Source organism: Clupea harengus, chromosome 12 (assembly GCF_900700415.2).
Source record: "Clupea harengus chromosome 12, Ch_v2.0.2, whole genome shotgun sequence".
Classification (NCBI taxonomy): Eukaryota; Metazoa; Chordata; class Actinopteri; order Clupeiformes; family Clupeidae; genus Clupea; species Clupea harengus.
Window position 1 is genome coordinate 5426725 of NC_045163.1, and position 23168 is coordinate 5449892.

Here is a 23168-nt window from a genome sequence, read left to right on the forward strand (position 1 = left end):
TGTATCATGGTTTTGTGTAGCAGTATGGTAATGTCCTAACCTTGTGTTGGATGTGGACATGTGCATGACTAGCTTTGTCTGGGATGTATGAAGCTAGTGTGCTACTGCAGTGGTTTAAATGAAGTACCAGTTCAGAATAATGGAAATTGCTGCTGTCGCTAACAAATCCAAGTTGGCCTATACAACTACAAGAAAAGTGAGGTCCCTGAGCAAGCAGTTGTCTTACTGTCAGTGCAGGGTGGCTTGTGTTGTTTGGCAGACAGTTAGTTCTTAACGAACCTGACTCGCCTGACTCGTGGCTCAGGGGTGTAACGCTCTGGGTAACCATAGTCAGAGGGGCAGTCAGAGGCACTATCACTGTCTGGGGCCTTGTGGCCATGATCTGAGAGACGGTCAGTGTAACGGTAGTCATCATCCGACGAATCTAGGGGCAGGTCATGTTTCTGGGCCATTATTTCTGAATATGGCCTTCTACTGCTTCTAGGGGATGTATTCCCATTACGACGCTGATGATGGACATGGCGGTTACGCTCAGTGTCCCTATGAGGCCGTTTGTCACCCCCCTTTGATCTGTAGTGAGGGTGAACTTGTGAGGCAGTGAATTTGGGAGACGCTCTGGTATCTGAGCAGGCAGGCTCAGTTGTTTTTCCCCTTTCTTTGGAATTGACAACAGTTTCCCAAGCCATCTGTGTCATCTTCCTGATCTCATTCAGTGAGGGGTTACCTTGATGCGTCCTGAGGGAAACGTGAGTGCGCACACATGGATGCAGGTTTCGCAAGAACAGAGACTTGAAAGTGGAACTTTCTTCTAAGCCTGGTGCATTCTTGCCCTGGAAGTATGCATGTCTCAAACGTTTATAAAAATCCCTAGGGTGTTCTCGACGGGAGTGTTTAATTTGGGAGGCAGCAACCAACGATGCGATTTCGTCAGCAGGAGAAGAGTATTCTTCTTTTAAAGCATGACAGAGCTCAGCGTAATCATCTCTGATACGGGGAGGTTGTGCCTGAATAAACTTGTGGACTGCTTTAGAGCTAGTTTTCCACATGAGTTTAATTTTCTCCCTTTGGTTTGCGTTGGGTAGGTCAGTCATGTTGATGTCTAGTTCCCTAACGTAATCGTCAATGTCTTGATCACAGTTGTCTGGGTCAAACATTTCAATGTCCTTAGCTATGAGCTCAAGCACTTCTAGACGGGGACTCTGTGAGGTCTTTTCTGAAGAAGGCGAGGTAATTCTAGCATGGGAACGGACATGTCTATCACATGCTAATGTGCTTCTCTCTGGGTGAGAGGCAGATGCTGGACAGCGGTACTCACTCTCGTGGCTGTATGGAGAGGAGGCTGAACAGTCTGGACATGACCTAGTCCTGCCTTCGGAGGGAAGGGCACGGACGAATGTGTTATTTATCAGAGGCTGAGGAGTATGGGCAGTATGTCTACTGGAGGATAAACTACCTGTTTCTTCAGTGTCTGTTAGGGGCAGATGGGAAGTCAGGTGGCTGTTACCTCGGTCTCTCAGTGGAGGAGCTGACTTCATTCCCAAGGACTGAGGGTCAGTCGGGAAGTGTTCCCATCTGAATGAAGGAGGGGTAGACCTTTCATCAAGGGAGGAGTGTGAATCAGAGTAGCCTGACTCACATCGGCTGAACGACTGTGGTGGGGCAGGGTATTCTGACCTAACCTTGAGTAGCTCCTCCTTGTGTAAGCAGAGTTCTAACTCTGTTGAGTGTAGGTCTCCTAGGTAGCGCATAGCTTTCTTGCTAGCTGTCTGTACCTCGTGGAGGAGACTAGCATTCTGCGCTTTAAGGTATTCTACCTCCCTATCTAATGCTGCGTTGCTCTGAAAGGCAAGGCTGGTTTGCCTGTGAAAGTTCAGGAGCAAGCACGTTAGCAATGGGTCTTTGGATGCAGTCTGTGCATCATACCTGTTATTTAGTAGAGAGTCTATCTCCTTCCTGCATTCACTGAAACTCAAACTGTTAATGAGTTCAGCGTAGCCGGGTTTCAGGCTTTGCGCTACGGAAGAGATAAAACTGCTCTACACAGGGGTTATCCATCGTTATGTTTAGCTGTAGGGGTAAGCTAAAATAGGGTAAAGTAGGACTGAACTTAGGTGTTTGGCTATAGTGTTGCAGTGGCAGACACCTTGCAGTGTGACTTGAGCAGTACACTGGCCTAACCTAAAGTGTAGTAACCTACGCTATGAGGGGTAGCTTCCAGTGACTGTGGTATAGCTACAGCACCATCTAGTGGCTCTAGTGGGCATAAAAGTTTGGGCACACTAACTGAGATGCAGGGCAGTAACAGTCAGCATATTACCTTGGCTAGACTCAAGCTGGAACACGTGGTGGTAACAGCTAGGTGCACAAGTTGTTTCACAGGGCCGGTAGCACGCTGTGGCTCTCTCTCAGTCTCTATTCCTTTCACTGGCTGGAATGCAAGGCAGTAACAGTCAGGTACAAGCTCTCTTTCACAGGGCCGGTGGCACGCTGTGACTTAGTTAAAAAGGGAAGCAGAAGATTTAGCACAGTTAATTCTGACAGCTTGACAATGTTGCATTGAATACGTGGTATTCAAATGCTGGACAGAAATTCACAATTCCTACAGAGTAGGTTTAACCTGAATGGCTAGCAGCAATAGCAAGTTCCAAGGTTTCCAAGATCTGGAAAAAGTGATGGTTCACTAATAAAATATCAAATAGCTTGTGAGCTCAATTTGATATATAAAGCTTTGTACTTATTTCTAAGTAAAGCTAGTGCCTAGTCCTATGACAGACTAGTGGCAGTGAGTGTTATGACTATTTGCCTAGTCTAACACTAGAATATAAAATTCTGAATTTGGCCTGAAATTAAGCTGACATTAATATTGCACAAATATGAATGATTGCCAACAGTACTATCCTCACACAGGGCACCAAATTATGTAGGTGAAATTGGTACCAGCCTCACATGGGAGTACCAGACTATGTAGGTAACTTACCCTGTGAGCAGGAGCCGGGTGAATGTGGGTGCAATTGTGTGTAAATTGTGATACCGTCTTTGCGAGGGCCACCAAGACACACTGGTGCTGTCCTTGCAACAGCAACAATATGTTGGTAGTCTCACCCGATTGGACAGGCATCAACCATTCAACACAAAGGCAGATCAATTAAGTTGAACACCTAGGGGGCGCCACACAAAGTGTAGTGTCCTCCACGTGGTCAAAATAATGATAATCCACAAATCAGTCTCGTTAAATATATCAGTCTCATAAAATATATTATACTATCAATTTGTAACTCTGATTAATAATTAAATTAATAACTACAACCAAAGTTACCTTACTAATAGTATAGTTGAAGGTCATTAGAATTCTGAATAGAAGAGGTTGGCAACGTCCATTCTTGTGTAACATTAAATAAACCAGCGTATATAAATCAAAGTATTTATTCACACAATGATAAGAAAATAACACACAATATGTAATCTAGCTAAATGTAACTAACCAATGAATTGAAGGAATGTGGGGATGTGTGTGAGCTGGTGAGCTCGGGGTTGCGCTGTTAGGAGCGCGCCAGAAAGAATGTGTGTGTGTGTGTTCCTTTGTCTGATCACCGTAGTTCCGCGTGCATGTGTGTGCACGTACGCGAACATACATGTGATGTGAACAAGGACGAGCCTATGTGCAGCGCGAAGTTCGAGTATTCTCTTCGCGTGTGAGGCTATGTGAAGGCCAATGTATGTGTAATCGTGCGCGATTAAGGTGCCATGTTAGGAAAGAGGGAAATGGTTAGTGATGCATGCAAGACTCGATGTGTCTGAGAAGCAATCCTAACGATAACCCTTAGATGGTGTGGCGAAGCCAACTACCAGCTAACAATGAACATATATATCACAGTTACGTTCAGTAAACAAAACATATGAAACACATGAACAATGGCATGTAAACAGTCTTATGCTTAGCCAGGTTGTGAATAGCTAGGAGAGCTAAAATGCCCAGTTAATGTCAGAGTTACCAGTCCTTTATGAAAAGGGTCGTACTGGCGAGTCCGATGTTGAAACAGCAGAAGTGATGATACCGTCCGTAGCTGGAGAAAGTTGTCCTTGCTGTGATGTCTGTGTCCCTGCAGTTTAGGTCGGAGGATTTGATCGCTCAGAACGTTGCAGTCTGCCTTTTGTTCCCGTTGTGTGGAGTTAGCTAGCAGGTCTGTTGTTAGCTGCTTTCGCTACACTTACTGCGTCTCACTTATCAGTTCGGTGACTGAAATCTTAGGCGTGTGTCGGCCGTAAGAAGTGAGAACAACGAGAGTTGGTTGTTCACCGGTTGACGGTGTGCTCACGCGGTGTGAGGAGGTCAAAGAGGCTTGCTCCTCGGTCGAGGCCGGGAGGGAGAGCTGAAGAGGTCCTGGCCAGGTGGGCGCCGACAGAGAGAAAAGAGGAGTCACATCTGGGGAGATGCGGCTATTATCCACGCTCAGGTGGGCGTGGTTAAGAAAAGCATCAGGTTACATTTTTATGACAGGTAAAACCTGACGTAGTTTCCGGGGGAACCCATAGACAAGTTACTGATTAAAGTCAACCACAATGGACGAATTCCAGTGTACCTACACACACATCCATGAAAAGCTGTCCAACTGCTCTCCTGTTAAAGAAGACCTATTATGCTCATTAGATTTCCACGCTTCAATGTTCCAATTCCAAGTGTACTGTTTTCGGATATTGTACATCTCTGTTTGAAATGCTCTGTTAGAGCTCCTGTGTCTTTAAGCCCCCCACCTCCCGAGGAGCCCAGTGTGCTCTCATTGATCAGCCAGGATTGTGGATATGAGATAGGAAGAATTGTGTTACGAGATTGTGTCATCTTGTAACAAAGGAAAAGGGCTTGAATCAACCCAACCAAACCAACCAGGCCTTTCAGGCAGCTGAGAAAATCGGTTTCTGTGGGAGTCTGTCCCTCTGGCGTGTACTCTGGCTTTGTAACTTTGCAGACCATTTACATGCACAAAAAGCTATATAACGCACTAGGGAGGGGGGAAAAATGGAAAAGCATAATAGGTCCACTTTAAAAGAATGAGAGAAGCTGTATTTGTGAGGAAAACAGCAAGCCGTGACAAACGTTCACAGTGTCTATGACAGGAAATCTTGGGCACACCCCCATGATTGAGTTTGTGAAGACTGTTGGGTTGCTGAGGATTGCGGCTGACTAATTAAACTGGAAGTGATGCCGATGACTAGAAAACAGCCATTCCTGATTTGGCTGAACACTGCAGGCAGCAGCAACATATCAGCCTGTTGATATCGAGAGCAACTGCTAGTTGAAAAAAACAACCCAGTTTTGCAGAGAAGTTATCAGGCCATTTTGGTCTCGTTGTGTGTACGGTGGGTTGTGTTAAGATGGTTAAAGTGAAGTCGAGTAAGGTGCAGACAGCACTGCAGTCTTGTAAAGACAGACAGAGGCAAACAGCACTCCAGTCTTTTGCGCATGTATGTGTGAATCGTACGTGTGGCGACATGGACAACTTTTAATCGCTATTTCTCTCTCGCTATCAGGCGCTCTTGATTGGGGTCAGCGAGTGATCTGACGAGAGGATTTAAAAGGCACAAGGGGCACGGCTAGTCCCAGCGGCCGCAACCGCGGGCACATATGGTCGGGCGGTGGCCAGAGCAACCTCGGGAACGCAGACGTCACAGCGCAGCTCAGGGGGGAAATGAGTGGGCGATTGAGCCAGCGAGGGAATAAAGGATAAGCGATAGAGCGTGGGAGGAGAGAGAGAGAGAGAGCGAGAGCGAGTGACATCATTCACTGGCTGGTGAGAATGAGGGACCTGTGAAGGGGAGCGGATCGGGTTTATCTCTTCAAGCACCGTAGATTAGAGCTGAAGCCTTTTAACTCACCTTTTTGGCGTGCCATTGAAAAGTAGCATGACAATCATGCTCTTCTAAGAACAAAATGGTCAATGATTATCTCTTTCTAGGGCTGCTGATGAGGCACTCACAGCACTGGGAGGCCTCTTACGAATTTCACAGCCCGCCAAGCAACATGGCAATAGATCTGTTGGTGAGGCATTGATTATTTAACTTTGGGGTAATCATGAAACCCATCATCCAAATTAGGAGGGAGAGGCAGGGAAAAGTGTGTGTGTGCTGGAGAAATTATACATACCAGTCAAATAATTGTCCGTTTCTTTGTGTATGAGTGAGTGTATATAATAGAGTTGGGGAAAACTATCGCTTTTTTTTTTTTTTACAATGCATCGGGTTGCGAAAGTGAAAGATTCTGCATCAATGCAGGAAAATGAAATAGCGATTTTAAAAAATGTCATTGAGAAATATTAATGCCAACACAATGAATTTAAAGAGCCTTTCACTGCAGAGTGTGGTTGCAATGATGAATGAAAAGCACTGGCAGAGAACATGTAAACAAATCATTTCACTGCGACATATAGGCCCATATTTGTGAAGGAAAAAGCTAACTTCCAGATACTGGCAACACATGATGCATCTACATAATCCAATGGGTCTTGTAATGCTAGCCAAGTACAGTTACACGTTAGTTAGTTAACATAGCTCTGCTACTTAGCTTAATACTTAGCCTACATGCTAGCACTTCCGTCGTCATAATAGCCAACTACAATCTATGAATCTTTCAGTAGATTTTACATGTATTTAACACAGATACATAGGATTTCTGTAATTATAACTGGTTAATTCTATAATTGTAATTATAATGTAAAATATTTAGTGTTTAGACATGGCCCTACTGGTGGGTAATCTTCTTTCAGCAGAGACAACTTTTAATATAATGTACCGAATTCTAATACTTCAAAACAGGTGTTTATTAAAAGTTTAAAGGAAAGCATAGTTGAAATCTATCTGAGTGTTTGTATTTATATATAAAAACTGCATTGTTTTATAACTGAATTGTTACCCTTTGAATCGAATCAAAATTTTCCTTTAGCGTGGCTATTAAATAACGAGACTGTTATTACGAGCATACAACTATAACAGGTTTTCTTCATTACAATTGTATTACAGCATTAGTCTCATTATTTAATAGCCAATAAGGACAATAAGGGGCATACAGATAAGTGTGTTAAATAACCCTATTTACTACTGCGCCTGTCACTCTGGACCAGCTTCTCTTGGATGCATGAGAGTGAGAGAGACAGAGAGAGAGACAGAGAGGGAAGGAAAGAAAGAAAGAAAGAAAGAAAGAAAGAAAGACATAATAAAGGATAATAAATGGGCCTATAATTCAGGGGAGGACAGAGGTTGTCTTGGTGACTGGGGGTGTGAGGGCCCTCACAGGAGAGCCTGCCTCAGAAAGCAGTGTCACAGCGCAGGCTAAGGAGTCCAATCAATTACAAAGCCAAGCACACATCACACGAGCGGCGGCTCAGCGGCCCACAGGCACGCTCTCTATCTCAATATCTTCAAACACACACACACACACACACACACACACACACACACACACGCACACGCACACGCACACGCACACACACGCACACGCACGCACACGCACGCACGCACACGAACACACACACACGCACGCACGGCACATCAAACAATGACGTGCACACACCTCAGGCTCCGAGACTGCAGAGGCACAACGGTGCACCTCAAGATACACAGCTGCACATCACATATACGCACGCACGCATTCACACACACACAAACAATTCTCTTTCAATGCGCACTTTAGCTCCAAGTTCAAAACTCATGCATGCCAGGGCATAAGGGGGGAGAAGGAGAGAGGGGAAACTCACAACACATCAGATGCAGCACAGACCCGTTTCTACTGCCGTGTTACTTCAGACAAGCTGAGGTGAAATATTGAGAGGAGAAAGACTGAAAGGTAAAACAGTGAGAGAAAGAGAGAGAGAGATAGAGCGAGCATGCGAGAGAGAGAGAGAGAGAGAGAGAGAGACTGAGTGAAAGCGAGAGACAGAGAAATGTAGAGAAATATACTTCAGGACATCCCTTGATGGCACCCATCTTCGCAAGCTCTCATGTGTGCCCATGATCATCTCTAGTGCCAACTTGGGCATCATGCCTCAGAGCGAGAGAATGTGAAAGTGAGAGAGGGGAAAATGTGTGTGTGTGTGTGTGTGTGTGTGTGTGTGTGTGTGTGTGTGTGTGTGTGTGTGTGTGTGTGTGTGTGTGTGTGTGTGTGTGAGATTGAGTGAGTGACTGAGTGAGAGACAGAGACTGAAAGAGAAACAGAAAGGCAGACACGTTACCATGAGCAAACACACACTAACAGCCCTGTGCCACGCATCATGCATACATACTGTAGCCATAGCTTCTAGCATGTAGTGGCAACATGCTACATGCCTAATCCAAGCCCAATTTACATCTCCAAACAGATGGAAGGGAAGACTGAAGATTTCATGTCTGGAAGCCCCCCCCCCCTCCACACACACACACACACACACACACACACACACACACAGGAATGAATTAGACTGCATCAATTCAAGGTGAGAAGTTATGTCTTTACCAATAATACAGAGGTTGTTTACTCAACGGACAAATTGTGTGTGACTGGCCAGACTGGCTGTGCAGCTTGTGGCTAATGTGTGATTCACACTCTCCACCAGCGCAGGAGGATGCAGAGATGGAGGGATCGGTTCTTTCACTCTGCTCCATGGAGGCACCGCTGGGAAAGCCATATTGACATCCAAACACATTTAAATGCTGGCAGGTCGGTGTGAGTGGACATGCTATACATCATAAATAGAATTCACTCAGACAGACACACACACGCGTAACCTCTGTGGGTCTGTTGCTGTAGCTGGTAGGTGTTTGAATGGCATCTCCCTGGAGAATGCGCTTGCCTTTCAAAGATGAAGTTTGTCTCATCTGACAACATACAGACACACACACCCACACACACACACGCACCAACTCATATTCATGCACACCAGCGAGGTGGACATAAGTATGCACACACACGCACAAGGCAGAACAAGAGAGAGCCTGTTTACAGTGAAGTCAATAAGAACACAAGGACACAGCAGACCACTTAAATATAGCGTCTGCCTACATCCTCGATTGTGGCAAAACCCCCCTCTGTGAAAACAAAAAGCTTTGCTGAAATTCCAATCTACAGGCAACTTTTCCGACTCCAATTTGTTCCATTTAGGTCAGGCTATCAGGGCCAGCAGTGAGCGTTTCGTATTTCTATACTGTATGTTCCTTCCCGTTGAGCCGAGTGTGGAACCTCCAGACACAGGAGATTTGGCACAAACGTGATAGAACTCGGGGAACGTGCAACATGACCCCGTTTCCTCAGGGTGTATTGACTCCCAGCTATTTGAGAGTTTCTGCCCCCATTTTGTTGGCTGATAAAAAAAAAATAACGTCTGCTCACGTAAAAAACAGAACATGACAAAAGGAACAGAAGAGTGTTAACAGCAAGCAGGCCTGGGCTCTGTTTCCCATTCAAGCACCGCACCCCCCCACACACACACACACACACACACCAGAAATACTCTTTGGACTTGGCCCCTTTTTCATTAGACTCCCATGCCATACCAAAATGAGAAACTCCTCAAAGTCCTCCACACTAAAACACATGAATGACATAAACAAGATGAAAACTGAAAGAGTGCAAAAACAGACTCATAAAGAAAGACGAAGAGAAAAAAAAGAGAGAAATGAAGGAAAGACAAAAAAGTCACTGTAGGCTTCACACCAGACTTTGATTGGAAACACTCTTTTTCTCTGTTCTCAGTTCTCTGGGTGAAGAGGGGTGGCGTGCGTGCGTGCGTGCGCGTGCGTGTGCGTGTGCGTGTGTATATATATATATATATATATATATGAGTATGCATGCGTAGGTGGGAGGGCAGGCAGTGGGTCGGCTGTTTTAATTGTAAGCTGTTCAATCCGTGTTAAGCTTGTAGCAGGATCTGGGGTTTTAGCTGAGGATTATGTTATGTAGGAGACAGACACACGCAGACGCACGCACGCACGCACGCACGCACGCACGCACGCACGCACGCACGCACGCACGCACGCACGCACGCACGCACGCACGCACGCACGCACGCACGCACGCACGCACGCACGCACGCACGCACGCACGCACGCACGCACGCACGCACACACAAACACACACACAAACAAACACACACACACAGGGAGAGAACGCTTAGATCTAACTTCTCAATCTCAGCTAGGGAACTCACCGACCGTCTCATTTACAGATCTGCAAATAAAAATAACAAATATCGCTTAAAATCACCTTTTCACCCACCCATCAACGTTACAAATATCCCTGTACACACCACCTGTACAGAACTCCGTGCAACTTTCTGTGACTGTCACTTCTCAACCGTGTAAAAGTGGGTAAAAGTGGCCCTACTGATCGAGTGAGATCAGATAGCGCCTGTCTTCTAGTGATGGCTGGGCTGTGGGCTCTCAAGAGATTGGCCTGTTCTGGCAAGAGAAATAACATCCTGGTGGCCCTCGTCAGAGGAATGCCACTGGAAGCTAGTCTCTCGGGAACATATTAGCTGGTCTCCAGAAAAGCTGAGTAGAAAGAGAAAGAGATGGATAAAAGGAATATACTAGACACAGTAAGGATGGAGAGAGAGAGAGAGAGAGAGAGAGAGAGAGAGAGAGAGAGAGAGAGAGAGAGAGAGAGAGAGAGAGAGAGAGAGAGAGAGAGAGAGAGAGAGAGAGGACAGAAGAAGCAACAAGTACTCCATCTTGCCTTGGAAAATGTGACCATTGTGATTACACTGAGCGAGCAGTGTGTCTAGCATCAATGTAAAACAAATCTGGGTACACAAATACAAAATGGAGGGCACAAAACCAGCATTTAAACTCTCCAATCTCCATGTGACCCTCGTGTGTGTGTGCCCTATTGGACCCTGTCAACAGTCTCCTTTTCCCCCTACTATTGTCAACTCTCTTGTGCGTTAGATCAAGTGTGATCAGTGAGATGGGTCCTTCAAAAACATCTTCCCCAATGCCAGATATATTAGACTGATTGTGGAATGTGTAACAACCACAACTGCACATAGAGGGATTTACGCCTACCAAATAGTTCTCTATTCCAGGAGTTTGGCAAACTTCTGGTGCACCCATCCATAAAACCATCACATTTTTCATGTATTCAGGCTTGAAGATTATGCATTAAAGATGGAGGAGAAACTTCAAAGCTGATGTGGTGCTGGGTTGACAGCTTGCACTGAATGCAAGAATAGATTTAACTGGGATAGGCACAAAAAAACAACAACTATATTTTGGTTTTCTGATGTTCAAATGGATAAAAAAATGGAAAATCTTCAAGCCTGAGTGGAACTCACAATGTCCATCAATCATGCACACATTTCACACGAGCAAGTTGACCAGAAAGGACAAAAAAAAACATGCATGTAGAGAGGTTAGCATATTGTGTGTAGCCCAGCGTAAGTCATTAGAAGGAAGGCAAGCACGTATTGCTCAGAGCTCTGCAGACCCCCACTGATGTGTCTGGCCTAAATGACACACAGTGTGAGAGGTCCATCACCCTAGAGAGAACACACACAAAAGCATACCACACACACACACACACACACACACACACACACACACACACACACACACACACACACACACACACACACACACACACACACACACACACACACACACACACACACACACACACACACACACAAAGTTCATTCTCACATGGATAACCAGCAATGTCATAGCATGTCCACATGCAGGTGAAAACGTTCAGTGAACACTGCAGGGGCCGTGGAGAGTGGAGAGGAATTACATACCATTTATAGATCCCTTCAGAGATGCAGTCACCGTCAGACTACAGCCTGTGACAAAAGAGTGACATTCACGATGGCAAAACCCTGGTCACATGCTGTGCAAGACTAGACAGGAACTTGTTGGAATACATGTGTCTGCACATCCGAGAAAAACAGTGGTCTCTCCAGCCATCGCTCATGACTAAACGGCATGAAATCATAAGGTACAAGCTACTCGTATGTGCACTGCTATGCATCAAGTGAAGCTGTTAGCAACCAAAGCTGCTAAAATGTTTGACAAAATCTTGAGACAGCTTGTGAAAGCTGAGAAATGCCAAACTACAGTTGTCTAACAATGTTGAAGAATCCATACTGGCTATGGTTTGGACTTTCTCCATGACAAACTGGACTTGGGAAGAATTGGCTGCTTGACCCTTGCTCACCTTGCTTAGGCCGATTCGATCTGACAGTGGAGCAACGCTAATTGTTGCCATATGCCTGCTCTGGGGGGTTTGGGCAACAGTTTTATGACGGTGCCTTGCACCAGGAGCACAGTAAAAAAAGCACTATGAAAATAAAATATTGAGTTGAAACATGGTCAGCCGGAAAACAAAGCCTTTTGAAGTAGAACAATGCTGAGTGACTTGTTCTGTGCACTGAGATGGAAGCAGATACCGTTCACTGACAAAAAAAAAGGAAAAAAAGTCAACTATGAAACTGTCCAGAGTTTTCACTCTCAGATATTTAGCGTCCTGTAGCTCTGCTCTCAAGGGGACCGCCTGAAAGGTGAGACGTAGGAGGCAGGACAATTAGGAGAGGAGAGGGGAGGGGAGGGAGCAGAAGAGAGGAGAGGAGAGGGGTGAAGGGAAGGAGCAGAGGAGAGGAGTTAAGGGAGGGAGCAGAGGAGAGGAGAGGGGTGAAGGGAGGGAGCAGAGGAGAGGAGTGAAGGGAGGGAGCAGAGGCCGCTGACTTCTTGGACCTCAAAAAACTTCAAAGAAGTTGAGCAACCTCATGGATTCATTGCCCCCTCTCCCTCTCCCTCTCCTTTAGGCTCTAGGACGTCCTCTGTACTTCTCTGGCAGTTCAGGCTGATGACTCACAGGGGTACTTGCTTGTCGGTTCTGTGCACTTCCCCCTCATTTCAGGTGAATTCCTGGGGCAACTTTATCGACGGAGGTCTGAACTGCTTTTTTCTGCCCCGATGCACTCTAACTGGGGGGAGTCATATACATACAGAAATTCACTGTTGAAAAAAACTGAATAACCACCACCACCAACAACAACAACAACAAAATACAATCCTTTTTTGTCAATACGGCACACTTCAAACAATGATGACTGCAGATTCTCCTTCTCAAATGGGCTGGCGCCACAAAAAAAAATGGCTGCTTGAACAAACACAGACACACACACACACACACACACACACACACACACACACACACTGTACTTAACACAGGGCAGCAAGCTACCACAGATCAACAATAAAGGAGGTGACAGCGCAGAGAGGAACCCTTCGCTACAGAAGCCCCATTCAGCCTCGGACAATGGAGGATTTTCCCGACTACCCTCGGAGAAGCACTCTCCCCTAATGCCCATAACGCAGGACTCCTATTCATCTCTCAGCACCCTGAAAAATCACATTACTATGTCAAGACACATGGAACAAAAGGCCAACAGAACTAAAGGAACCCAAATGAAGCGCTAATTGATCATTTCAGACAATTCTTTTCAAACACCCCAACAGTGCGCTGCGTATAGCAACGTAGTGTGCTTCTGCGGCACCACGGGCCTAATCCAGCAGAAAAAGGTGCTGATGGCTACTGGAAACCGCATAAGTCTCTCCAACCCACCACCACCCCCCACATCCCTCCAAGTCAACAATGTTCCCACATCCCTCCCCTATCTCTGCGGCACAGTCACTCCTCAGAGGCCGGCGCGGCAAAACTGCTGTGACAGGCCTGCACGCCGCACCAGCTGCTGCCAGATGACGATCCATCTCCCCGGCCCCGTGACTTGGGCCGCCATAAGAGGGATCTGCCTGGTGGTATTTAACCTGCGCGGTGGCGGCATGCTGGAGGAGATCAAATACTTGTGAGCGAGGGGGATTATTTCCACTTAAAAGGCTTCCTCCGTGAAGGACGTGGACCTGGTGAGCGCACATTGGCCTGTTACTTGCGAGCAGCTTTTGTCTTTCACGCTCTCGACACTGGCCTCTGTTCTGTATTGGCAATAAATTCACAAGGAAAATTCAATGGAACCATGAAAGGGTGGTAAGGGGGGGGGGGGGACAAAGAAACAAGGGGTAAGCACATAAGGTGGTGGTGGTGAGAGAGAGAGAGAGAGAGAGAGAGTAATAACATGAAGGAGAGTCAGCCGGAGTGCAGTCATCCATGTTGGTGTCTTCAAAAGAGGCATACAGGTGCCATTCTCAGCATGCTTCACTTGCGAGGAAAGCAGGTTTATGGTCTGTTCCCCGGTACCATAAAAGGGCCAGTAAATGTTCCGTCCGCAGGTATTAAATCGATCGGGGGAGGATCACAGGCTGTGGCAGCGACCTAGTGGTGTGTCTGAAGTAAATAACATTCTATTTGCCGACGGACGAGTGGAGGCATCTGTTTTTATTGTGGGAGTAATACCTTTCTTGGGGCTCCATTCTGCTGGTGCACTCCCTTTTCTCCCCCTCTTCATCCCTTCAGCTCCAGGAGGGCAGGGGCGTGTTACTGTTCCCCTCAGCATTGTTTCTTCCCCCCCCTGAATCATCCTCAATGCCATGAGTTGTGCCCCTTCCTCCAAAACAGGACCAAACGTAGCATCTAGCCTCGCCCATCAGGCCCCCTTCTGTGGCAGCTTCAATTATCGCACTGGAAAATTGATAATGAAACACCACTCCCAGCCTCCCTAAATCATTAGTGTTTCTGTTCAACAATGTTGCTGACTCATGGGGTAGAAAAAAGGGGGATGGGAGGGGGGTCCCCTCACTCTTGGGAAAAGCGATTGCTCTAAAGATAGACATGAAGGTGGCAAAGCCAGGAGTAACAGAGCCTTGTAGTGTTACATCAACGGAGAGAGGCCCGAGCCACTTAGTGGATGGCAGCAGCAGAGGCACATATGCAAAATGAAGAGCAGGCAAGGCGAAGGGACCTGCCAAGGGGCTACTCCTGGGCAAGCATGGGCTTCCCTTCTGGAGGTCTCCAGCTGGTGGAGGGAGCACAGCACTGTAAAGCAGCACGCCTGGGCTCCAACCTGGGACCTAGCCATCCTTACTCGCATAGACCAGGGGCCAAACAAATCTTCTTTTAATGATCTTAAACTGTACCCATCAGTAAGTCTGATACAACTGTACCACGCAAAGAAAGAACAGAGCAATAATACAATAAATTTCCTGATGGTTGCAGTCCTTTACTCTGGTACAGAGAGAGAGAAACAGCGACAGGAGTCGAGCAGTATAGAACTCCGACCCCTTGCCTTGCTAAACACTCGAGTCAATGCTGAAGTTCCGCAGAACATGACATCAGCTAATTCTGGCTTCAACTTTTCCCGGCAAGTACACTCTTTGCAAGGATGTCAAATCATCGCTGGTTGGGACCTTGCATTTAATTCGGGCTCTGGCGTGGGTGTCTATTAATATTAATGTGGGCGCCAGCTGAGGCCTGATGTTCACCTCAGGGGCGGAGCGGCAGCGGGCCCGGGCTGGTTACAGGTACTAGTGTCTGCTCAGGTGTGAGCCCTGTGGGGGCCTGCCTCTCCTCACCATTTCACACTCCATTGACCTCATTAATGTGGAGCGGGGCTAAGGAGACCGGAACAGCGAAGAGCCAGCCGAGAGAGAGAAAGAGAGAGAGAGAGAACGAGGAGAGGGAGAGAGAGAGAGAGAGAGAGAGAGAGAGAGAGAGAAAGTGTGAGAGAGAGAGACAGAGAAGGAGAGGGAGAGAGAGGGACAAAGTGCGACAGGAAGATGCTCTGAAGAATGCTCCCAACCCCTACCTCTCATTGCAGGCTCAAGCAACACACAGACACTGCTGACCACAACAAGGCAGCCATCTTATTCACATGGATGACCCTGGGGGAACATCCTGTGAATGCCTGTGTGTTGTGTGTGTTGTGTGTGTTGTGTGTGTGTGCTCGTGTGTGCTCGTGTGTGTCTGAGGACCACACACAATCTCTGCTACAACATGCACTAATCAAAGCACAGTCATTTCTCTTAGGACAAAGTTGCTTTAAAAGAAACCAAGACCACATGCATGGCTTCATTTCCAAGCTTATTTAAGTGCTACTTTCCTCATTGGCACTGGTGTGGTGTGGGTTTGTGCACCAAAGCAGAGATCTGACGGCCCCCAGACACAGTCCTGTGAGATTGATGCTCTTCTGCCTTGAGGGTCTCCCAGAGGCATTCAACTCCTATTTTTGTAAATACATACATTTCCATACACACTAAGACATAGACACACACACACACACACACACAGACAGACTGAAAGACAGCCTTGGAGCCCTTATTACAGTCAGTTCCACCAATTAAGCTTTGCACGTCTCCCAGGTCCAGAAGGATAGCTGCTAACATTCTCTCTGCTGAGGCACACTGTCTGCTACTGCTCCTCAGGGTAAGCGCACCCACACACACACAGACAGACACACACACACGCACATACAGACAGACACACACACGCACCAATATACATACAGATCAATGTGCATCCCAGAAAGAAAGCAATTCTGACAGACAGTTATCGCTGATGATGTGCTGGTAGGAATCCGGAACTCTCTATTCTCTGCAGAATCAATAATGTAACTTCATTTAAAAAAAACGCTGGCCTCCATCTTGGCACAAAAACAGCCAAGAAAATCTCGGTACTGAGGAAAATCACACTTCAATTAATGATCCATTATGTCGCCGCTAAGAGGCTATGTCTGGCAAACAAGCCCTGTTGTTATGGGAGATCACCTTTCAGGCAAATAAACTGATAGAAGTGAGTCACAATGCTTTGGCAGACAGTGTGTGTGTGTGTGTGTGTGTGTGTGTGTGTGTGTGTGTGTGTGTGTTAGATAATATTGTTCTGTGTTAAGCCTCAGAGTCACATGGTCCAGGTTGGCACTTCAGGGACACTGTGACTGGTTCCAGTGCATTAGACAAACTGACTGCAGAGCAGCTGACTAAAACTGACTGCAGAGCAGTTCTCTAAAAGGAGGATAAACATTTCACTTCATGCTTGAGAGGCGCTATAAGGCACCTATAAGTCTGCAGGTATGTGTGCACTGTGAAAATGCACGTACGCTCATACACATTAGCATCATTCAAATCCACTTAGACATATATTCCTTAACTGACAAAATCACAGACACAGACCCAATTTAAACACACAGTTAAAACACATGCTCAAAGTAGCACGCCCGCGCACCCCCACACACACACACCAACCAACACAAATCCAAACCAAACACAGACAGCAACCAATTCTCAAAGTTGCACACACACACACACACAGAAACCCACCTCAGGGAGTGCGGCTGGCTCCTCGGGCCGTCTGCCGTCTGCGTCTGGGCCGCGGAGCGTCTGCAGGAAGAGAGCGGCTTTCCTCTTGCGCTCAGCCTGCAGCTGCTTCTCCTTGGACTCCTTGGAGGCCTGAGCCAGCTTCTCCCGAGCTGCTGCTGCCAGACGCGCCTCCAGCTTCTGCTTGGCTGTAACACACACACACACACACACACACACACACACACACACACACACACACAGAAAAAGAGAAGGAATTGAGAGTTACATCTTATGTGCACATCAACAAAGGCATAAGAATGAAAAGACGTCACACGCACACACAGAATCAGAGAAGCACTCACTGTTACAGACCAACAAAAGCACAAAGAATTAAGAGACATCTCTCTCACTCACTCACTCACTCACACACACACACACGTCTAGGAGTCGCTGGCTCTTCCATCAAATAAAGTGGATGCACACAGGGAAGGACGAGCCACAGACACACGCTGACTCCAGAGTGCAGTGTGGAACTCAAGCATACTTCAGACTTAGCATTCTTAAAGTGCAGCAGAGTGAAGCATCTCAGAGACGCAGGAGGGGATCCTATACGGACACGAGTGCCTCTATATGTGAAACGCTCTTGCGGTGGAGTGCGTGGAGTACGTGGAGAGGGCCGCTGTGACATCAGAGCATTTCGGCTCGGAAAAAAGGCTTTGGTTTAATTTAGCCGGAGCAAGGGTAGCGCGGAAGAGTGGCGTCAACTGTGAGAGAGGTACGGATTCAATTTAGCCGCTGAGGGTAAGGTGAGCGCTGAACTTTTGAAACAGGTCTTTTAAAAGTTACACAAGACCGGGAGAGAGGAGTACGATCTGCGTCATCCGGACTCGGAATACTAACGGTAGGCCTGCCTACAGGAGGCATCACAGGGAGCAGGGGAGTGAAGGCAACGGAGCTGGACTCCTACTGCTCAGTCAAGAGGAGGAGGAGAAGGAGGAGAGGGGGGGACGCATGCAGAGAGAGAGAGAGAGAGAGAGAGAGAGAGAGAGAGAGAGAGAGAGAGAGAGAGAGAGAGAGAGAGAAAGTCTGTGTGAGTGAGTGAGAGGGATATGGGCAGAGAAAGTCAATATTGTTTTTCTGACAGCCACACAGATAAAGCACTGCTGAATGGAACTAAAAATTGAGCTGGGTGTGTGTGTGTGTGTGTGTGTGTGTGTGTGTGTGTGTGTGTGTGTGTTTGAGGTGCAGGGTGTGTGCGTTCAAGTGTGAGAAAAAGCACAGCACAGTGGGGGGAAAAAACAGCAAGCATAAGACAAAGAAAATGAGAGAGTTATAGGGGAGAAAAAGAAAAGAAAAAAAATGAGCCCAAAACAATGAGACAGAGAGAGACAGAGAGAGAGAGAGAGAGAGACTACTGGGATGCACCATGCCTCTTTGATTTGTTCCGGTCCTTGATGAGTATGGTCTGACCAGCCTGTCTGTTTCTGAAACAGCCCCTGAAAACAAACTAACTCTGACTGGTGACTCTTCTTCTCTCACTATGTGTGTGTGTGTGGGTGGGTGTGTGGAAGGAGCAGGGAAGAAAGGGAGTGTTTAATTCCTTATTTGTTCTCTCTACTGCCTCTTGGTGTTAATGAGTAGGTTTGTCGACAAACAGGCCTGTTTTCGTTTTTTCTTCAAGCCACTTGAAAACCGCTTCATCAACTTAAAAAAACCAGGGGGCAAAAAACCATGTTGCTGACCACGCTCTGCATTTGCCCGTTTCCTGGGGAGGCGCGTGGGTGAACAACGGCGTCAACGAACAGTACGATCCTCGGCGTCCTCATTAAGCCCCATTCATCCAGCGGGAGGGGAGGCTGCTGCTGACGCGCCTCTAACTCCGCTCCGTTCGCCTCGTCCCTGTGGGGCCGCCGCAGCAGCAAATTAGCCAGCCCATTGTATTAATCTACCTTCACAGGTCAGAGCAGGCAAAGCCGCTATCAACGCCCCTCGCTGTTCTAAATCGCTAGCCCACTGGTCTGCGCGGGAATTATGGCGATGATCATCATCTCTTTCATACTCATCATTCAGCACAGACCCAAGGACCTCGTGCCTCCGCCCCCAGTGCCTCCGGAGTAGTGGAACTGTGTGGGTGCTCTTCTTTTCACACGCTTGCGCGAGTTTATGCACAATCTTTTGAGACCTTGCTTTGAGAGAAAAAACAACCGTAGTGCAATGTGCAATGTACAATGCCCCCCCCCCGCGCATTGATATTTCCCACACTGTCGCTTCGTTTTGACTTTCTGTGTAATCGTTGGTGTTGTCCTCCTTTCAGTTCTTCAAATGGTTAGTGTATTCGACAGTGGCCTTGCAGCAGGCGCTTCACTGAAGCGTGTCCCTTTACACATGGCAGTAGTGAATGACCAAAGCTTGAGCTCCACTGTTCGAGTGATGTATGATGACGGCAGCACAGCAGTCTCTCTCTCTCACACACACACACACACGTTTTCCCAACAATAACTCATGTAACAAATGCCTGGCTCTAGGCACGTCGAATATTATATATAAAAAACGTGGAAGGGGAGTTCACAAGTGGATTGCAATAACCAAAAATATATTTATTAAAGATGATCGATTTAACAACTGAGGTTAAGTAAAGTCAGTACTTTTTAAAGCTCCAAACCAGGAAGTAACTACTGATATTCGGGACACCTGCACCAACTCCACCTGCAGGAGGCCGCAGACTGACAGAGGCAGATCCGGGCCGTGGTGCCTGGAACCTTAACTTAGCTTGAAATACCTCCACACATACACTGACTGCAATTAGACACACACACACAAACTCAAACATGTGTTATAAGCTCAGTGCCGTGTTTAACCAGGAGTGCCTTGTTGTGGCAGACTTGGGGGCTGGTTGAGTGCTGTAGCTGTCCCTTTTCAGTCAATACATTTTGTTTACTTTCGGGGAATGATCAATGCCTCTCCTACACCCGTGGGCGGCGTGTGGGGCTTCGGACATGAGCATTTTGTTTCTTAGCGTCTGCAATATTAAGGCTGTGTCCAGTCCTTCTGCAGACATCCAGAGACAACAGAAACACATGCGGAGCAAACGTGGAGGCAAACACCAAAGAAACAATGCGCACATAGACGAAACCAGAGCCAAACAAAGAACAGATTTTGCACACAGAAACACACACACAGAGACAGACACAGAGACAGACACAGACAGACACACACACAGAGACAGACAGACACACACACAGAGACAGACACACAGACAGACAGACAGACAGACAGACAGACAGACAGACACACACACACACAGAGACAGACAGACCGACAGACACACACACGCACGCACGCACACAGCGCTCCAGGCCATTTCCTTCAGTCAGTGGGTTTGATTGAGTGCCGTCCTCCGCGCTCCTGCTGCTGCTCTGATTGACACCCACCTAATCAACACCACTGCTGAGCCAGCTAGCGTAGGAGGACTCATACGGCACTGCGCACAACACACACACACACACACACACACACACACACACACACACACACACACACACACACACACACACACACACACACACACACACACACACACACACACACACACACACACACACACACACACACACCTCCAAGCTCACATGTTCTCATTCTCTCTCCCTCACACACACACACATTTCTGATCAAGGACCTCTCCTAAAACAGAGCACTTTCTTAGTAAATGTATGTACACGCACTCCTTTAGATCCCTCAGGCTGTTCAAACAGCTTTTGAGTTTACCACCAAATGATTCTGGTTGGTCAGCTGCCACTGTCCCTGGCCCTGCACACGGTGCTGAGCAGACAGCCTTGTGTTGACATTTAGGCTCAAGCTGTCCAAACCGCAGCTACACCGTCTCAGGGAGGGCCACTTTGCCACTTTTGGGGACAGGTCCTCAGAAGAGGATTATTAGAGTCTTGTCTGGGACTTTTCTCTCTTGTCTTTTTTTTTTGTCTTTCGACAGCTTTGTGATTCATTGCCTAAATAACAACTAGCTTAGCAAAACGGCATTTTAATGAAGCTACTCTAATGGCACTATTAGAGTACAAGATAAGTGTCTGAGCATTAGCGAGAATGATGCAACTGCTATGTTTTTTTTTTTTTAGATGAGCTGGTTTTTAAATTGACTAAAAAACAGCAAATATTGTGCAAGCTTTCCACCCTGTCATAGCGAATATAAGAAAGACAGGCTTTTGAGGAAAAGGACACTTGACAAGCTAATGGGCTCATTTCATTCAGTGGGTGCAGTTTTGCAGCGTTGCAGGAAAGCCCTTTTCTCTCATTTTCTCTCCACTTCCTCATCCACTACAGCAAGAAATCCATAGGATGTGTCGACTGCTCCTCATTAAGAACTTCGGCGAGTTACACCTCAGCTGAACTCGAGCGGCTGATTTCTCAACGCTGGCCTTGAAAAGTTGCTGCCCAACTTGTGGGCTAGCGGTGGGGAAATTACAGGAGAACAATGAGGACGGTGGAGCCATTGTTTTATTTATTTCTGTTTCTCTAGGTGACAGGTAGTTATTAAGTGTGGTGGGGGACCCGGTGCGCTCCGGAGGCTTTGAACTTCTCTCGCTCGGCAGACGAGGAAAGGGGAGCGCCTTTATTGAGCTTCTAGGGACAGAGGAAAACAGGTTGCAGGCTGCGCTTGCGTGGTTTTTTCTTTTTAATGGCTAACCTTTTCATTCTCTCCATGCAAATGCCTCCAATTAAGGCCCCCCAAAGACACGGTTCCCTTCGACATTGGTGAACAACAGCAAGAGAGAGGAGACAGTCTCAACCTGTGCTGAAGTTAAAGGTTTTAAAAGGGCTCTGCAGAGCCCTGTCTGTTGATTGGGCTGTCGGGTGCTGAGGGTGCGGTACCTTGTTTGGCCTCCAGCTCCTCCAGTGTGAGCGTGGGCTTCTTCTCCTCTGGTGGCAGGGCTGTGGCAGGATCCTTGGGCATCTGTGTTGCCGCGGCGATCCCGCCGGTGGTGGCTGATGCACCCCCTCCCGCCGCACCCCCTTCGGCCGCATCGTCCGCGGCACGCTCCTCGTCCGAGTCGTCGTCCAGGCGCACCCGGTTCTTCTCCAGCGGCAACATGTCGTTCTCCTTGGCCTTGATGGCGAAGGAGATGGGTGCAAAGGATGCTGGGTGCAGGGGAAAAAGCAGGGGAAAGGCAAAGAGGATGTGACGAGAGAATTACAGACAGAGTAAACATCACTAGGGGTTTCATTTCATGAAATGTGTTTGCTTCCTCCAGAAAGGCGCAGGGAGAGCTTCACACAGCCCTTCATAACGCCCTCAGAAACAAACAGTGGCAACATCCCTCAGCAAGATTAACTGCAGCCATCAAAGTGAGAATTTAAAAAAGGAGACACCGTCAGCTAGACATCCTACACAAATGACCCAGCAGGGACGGTGATCAATCCCCCCCCCGCTGCAACCCCACCCACCTGACAGAGCAGAAGGGGACAGGTAGGACCGCTTGGTTAGGAGGGGAAGGGTGGGGGTGGAACGATCAGTCAGCCCTGTGGAGGTGCAGGTGGGTGGTGTCACACCCCCAAGGGCAGCTGGGACGTCGTCTCCGCTCCACAGTGCTTACCTTTAATTAGTCTGCCCTCGTCAGGGGGATTGTCAGGGGAGCCGTTAGTTGAAGTGTCCGTCTCCGGCGCCTGTGACCCATCCTGACGGAAGAAGAAAGAGAAAGAAGGAGAAAGGAGACGTGAGACAAATAAATCAATCCACTTCAGGTTTAGACAAATGCAAGTCCCTCTTCACCTTGCCGTCTCTCTCTGACACACACACACACGTCTGCATGGCACAGATCTGGAGGAGTGGCACTGAACTAAGTGTCTCTGTGACCTTTCAGTTTCCACCCCCAGGAAAACAAGAGTGGAAAGAAAAGATGGATGAGAATGAAAGAGACAGTTGCAGGGCAGGTCGTCCCATGGCTTAGGGC

General features: G+C 47.5%; 1 protein-coding gene across 1 annotated transcript in view; it reads right to left on the minus strand.

Moving 5' to 3' along the window:
• Positions 1 to 23168, minus strand: part of LOC105890643 (splicing factor SWAP) — an 86572-nt gene that overhangs the window by 25466 nt on the left and 37938 nt on the right. Inside the window, exons 11-13 of the mRNA XM_012816708.3 lie at positions 22812 to 22893; positions 22090 to 22356; positions 17227 to 17411 (exon numbers count right to left, since the gene is read on the minus strand). Of these exons, the coding sequence (XP_012672162.2) occupies positions 17227 to 17411; positions 22090 to 22356; positions 22812 to 22893 (534 nt within the window). The remainder of the gene's footprint in view (positions 1 to 17226; positions 17412 to 22089; positions 22357 to 22811; positions 22894 to 23168) is intronic.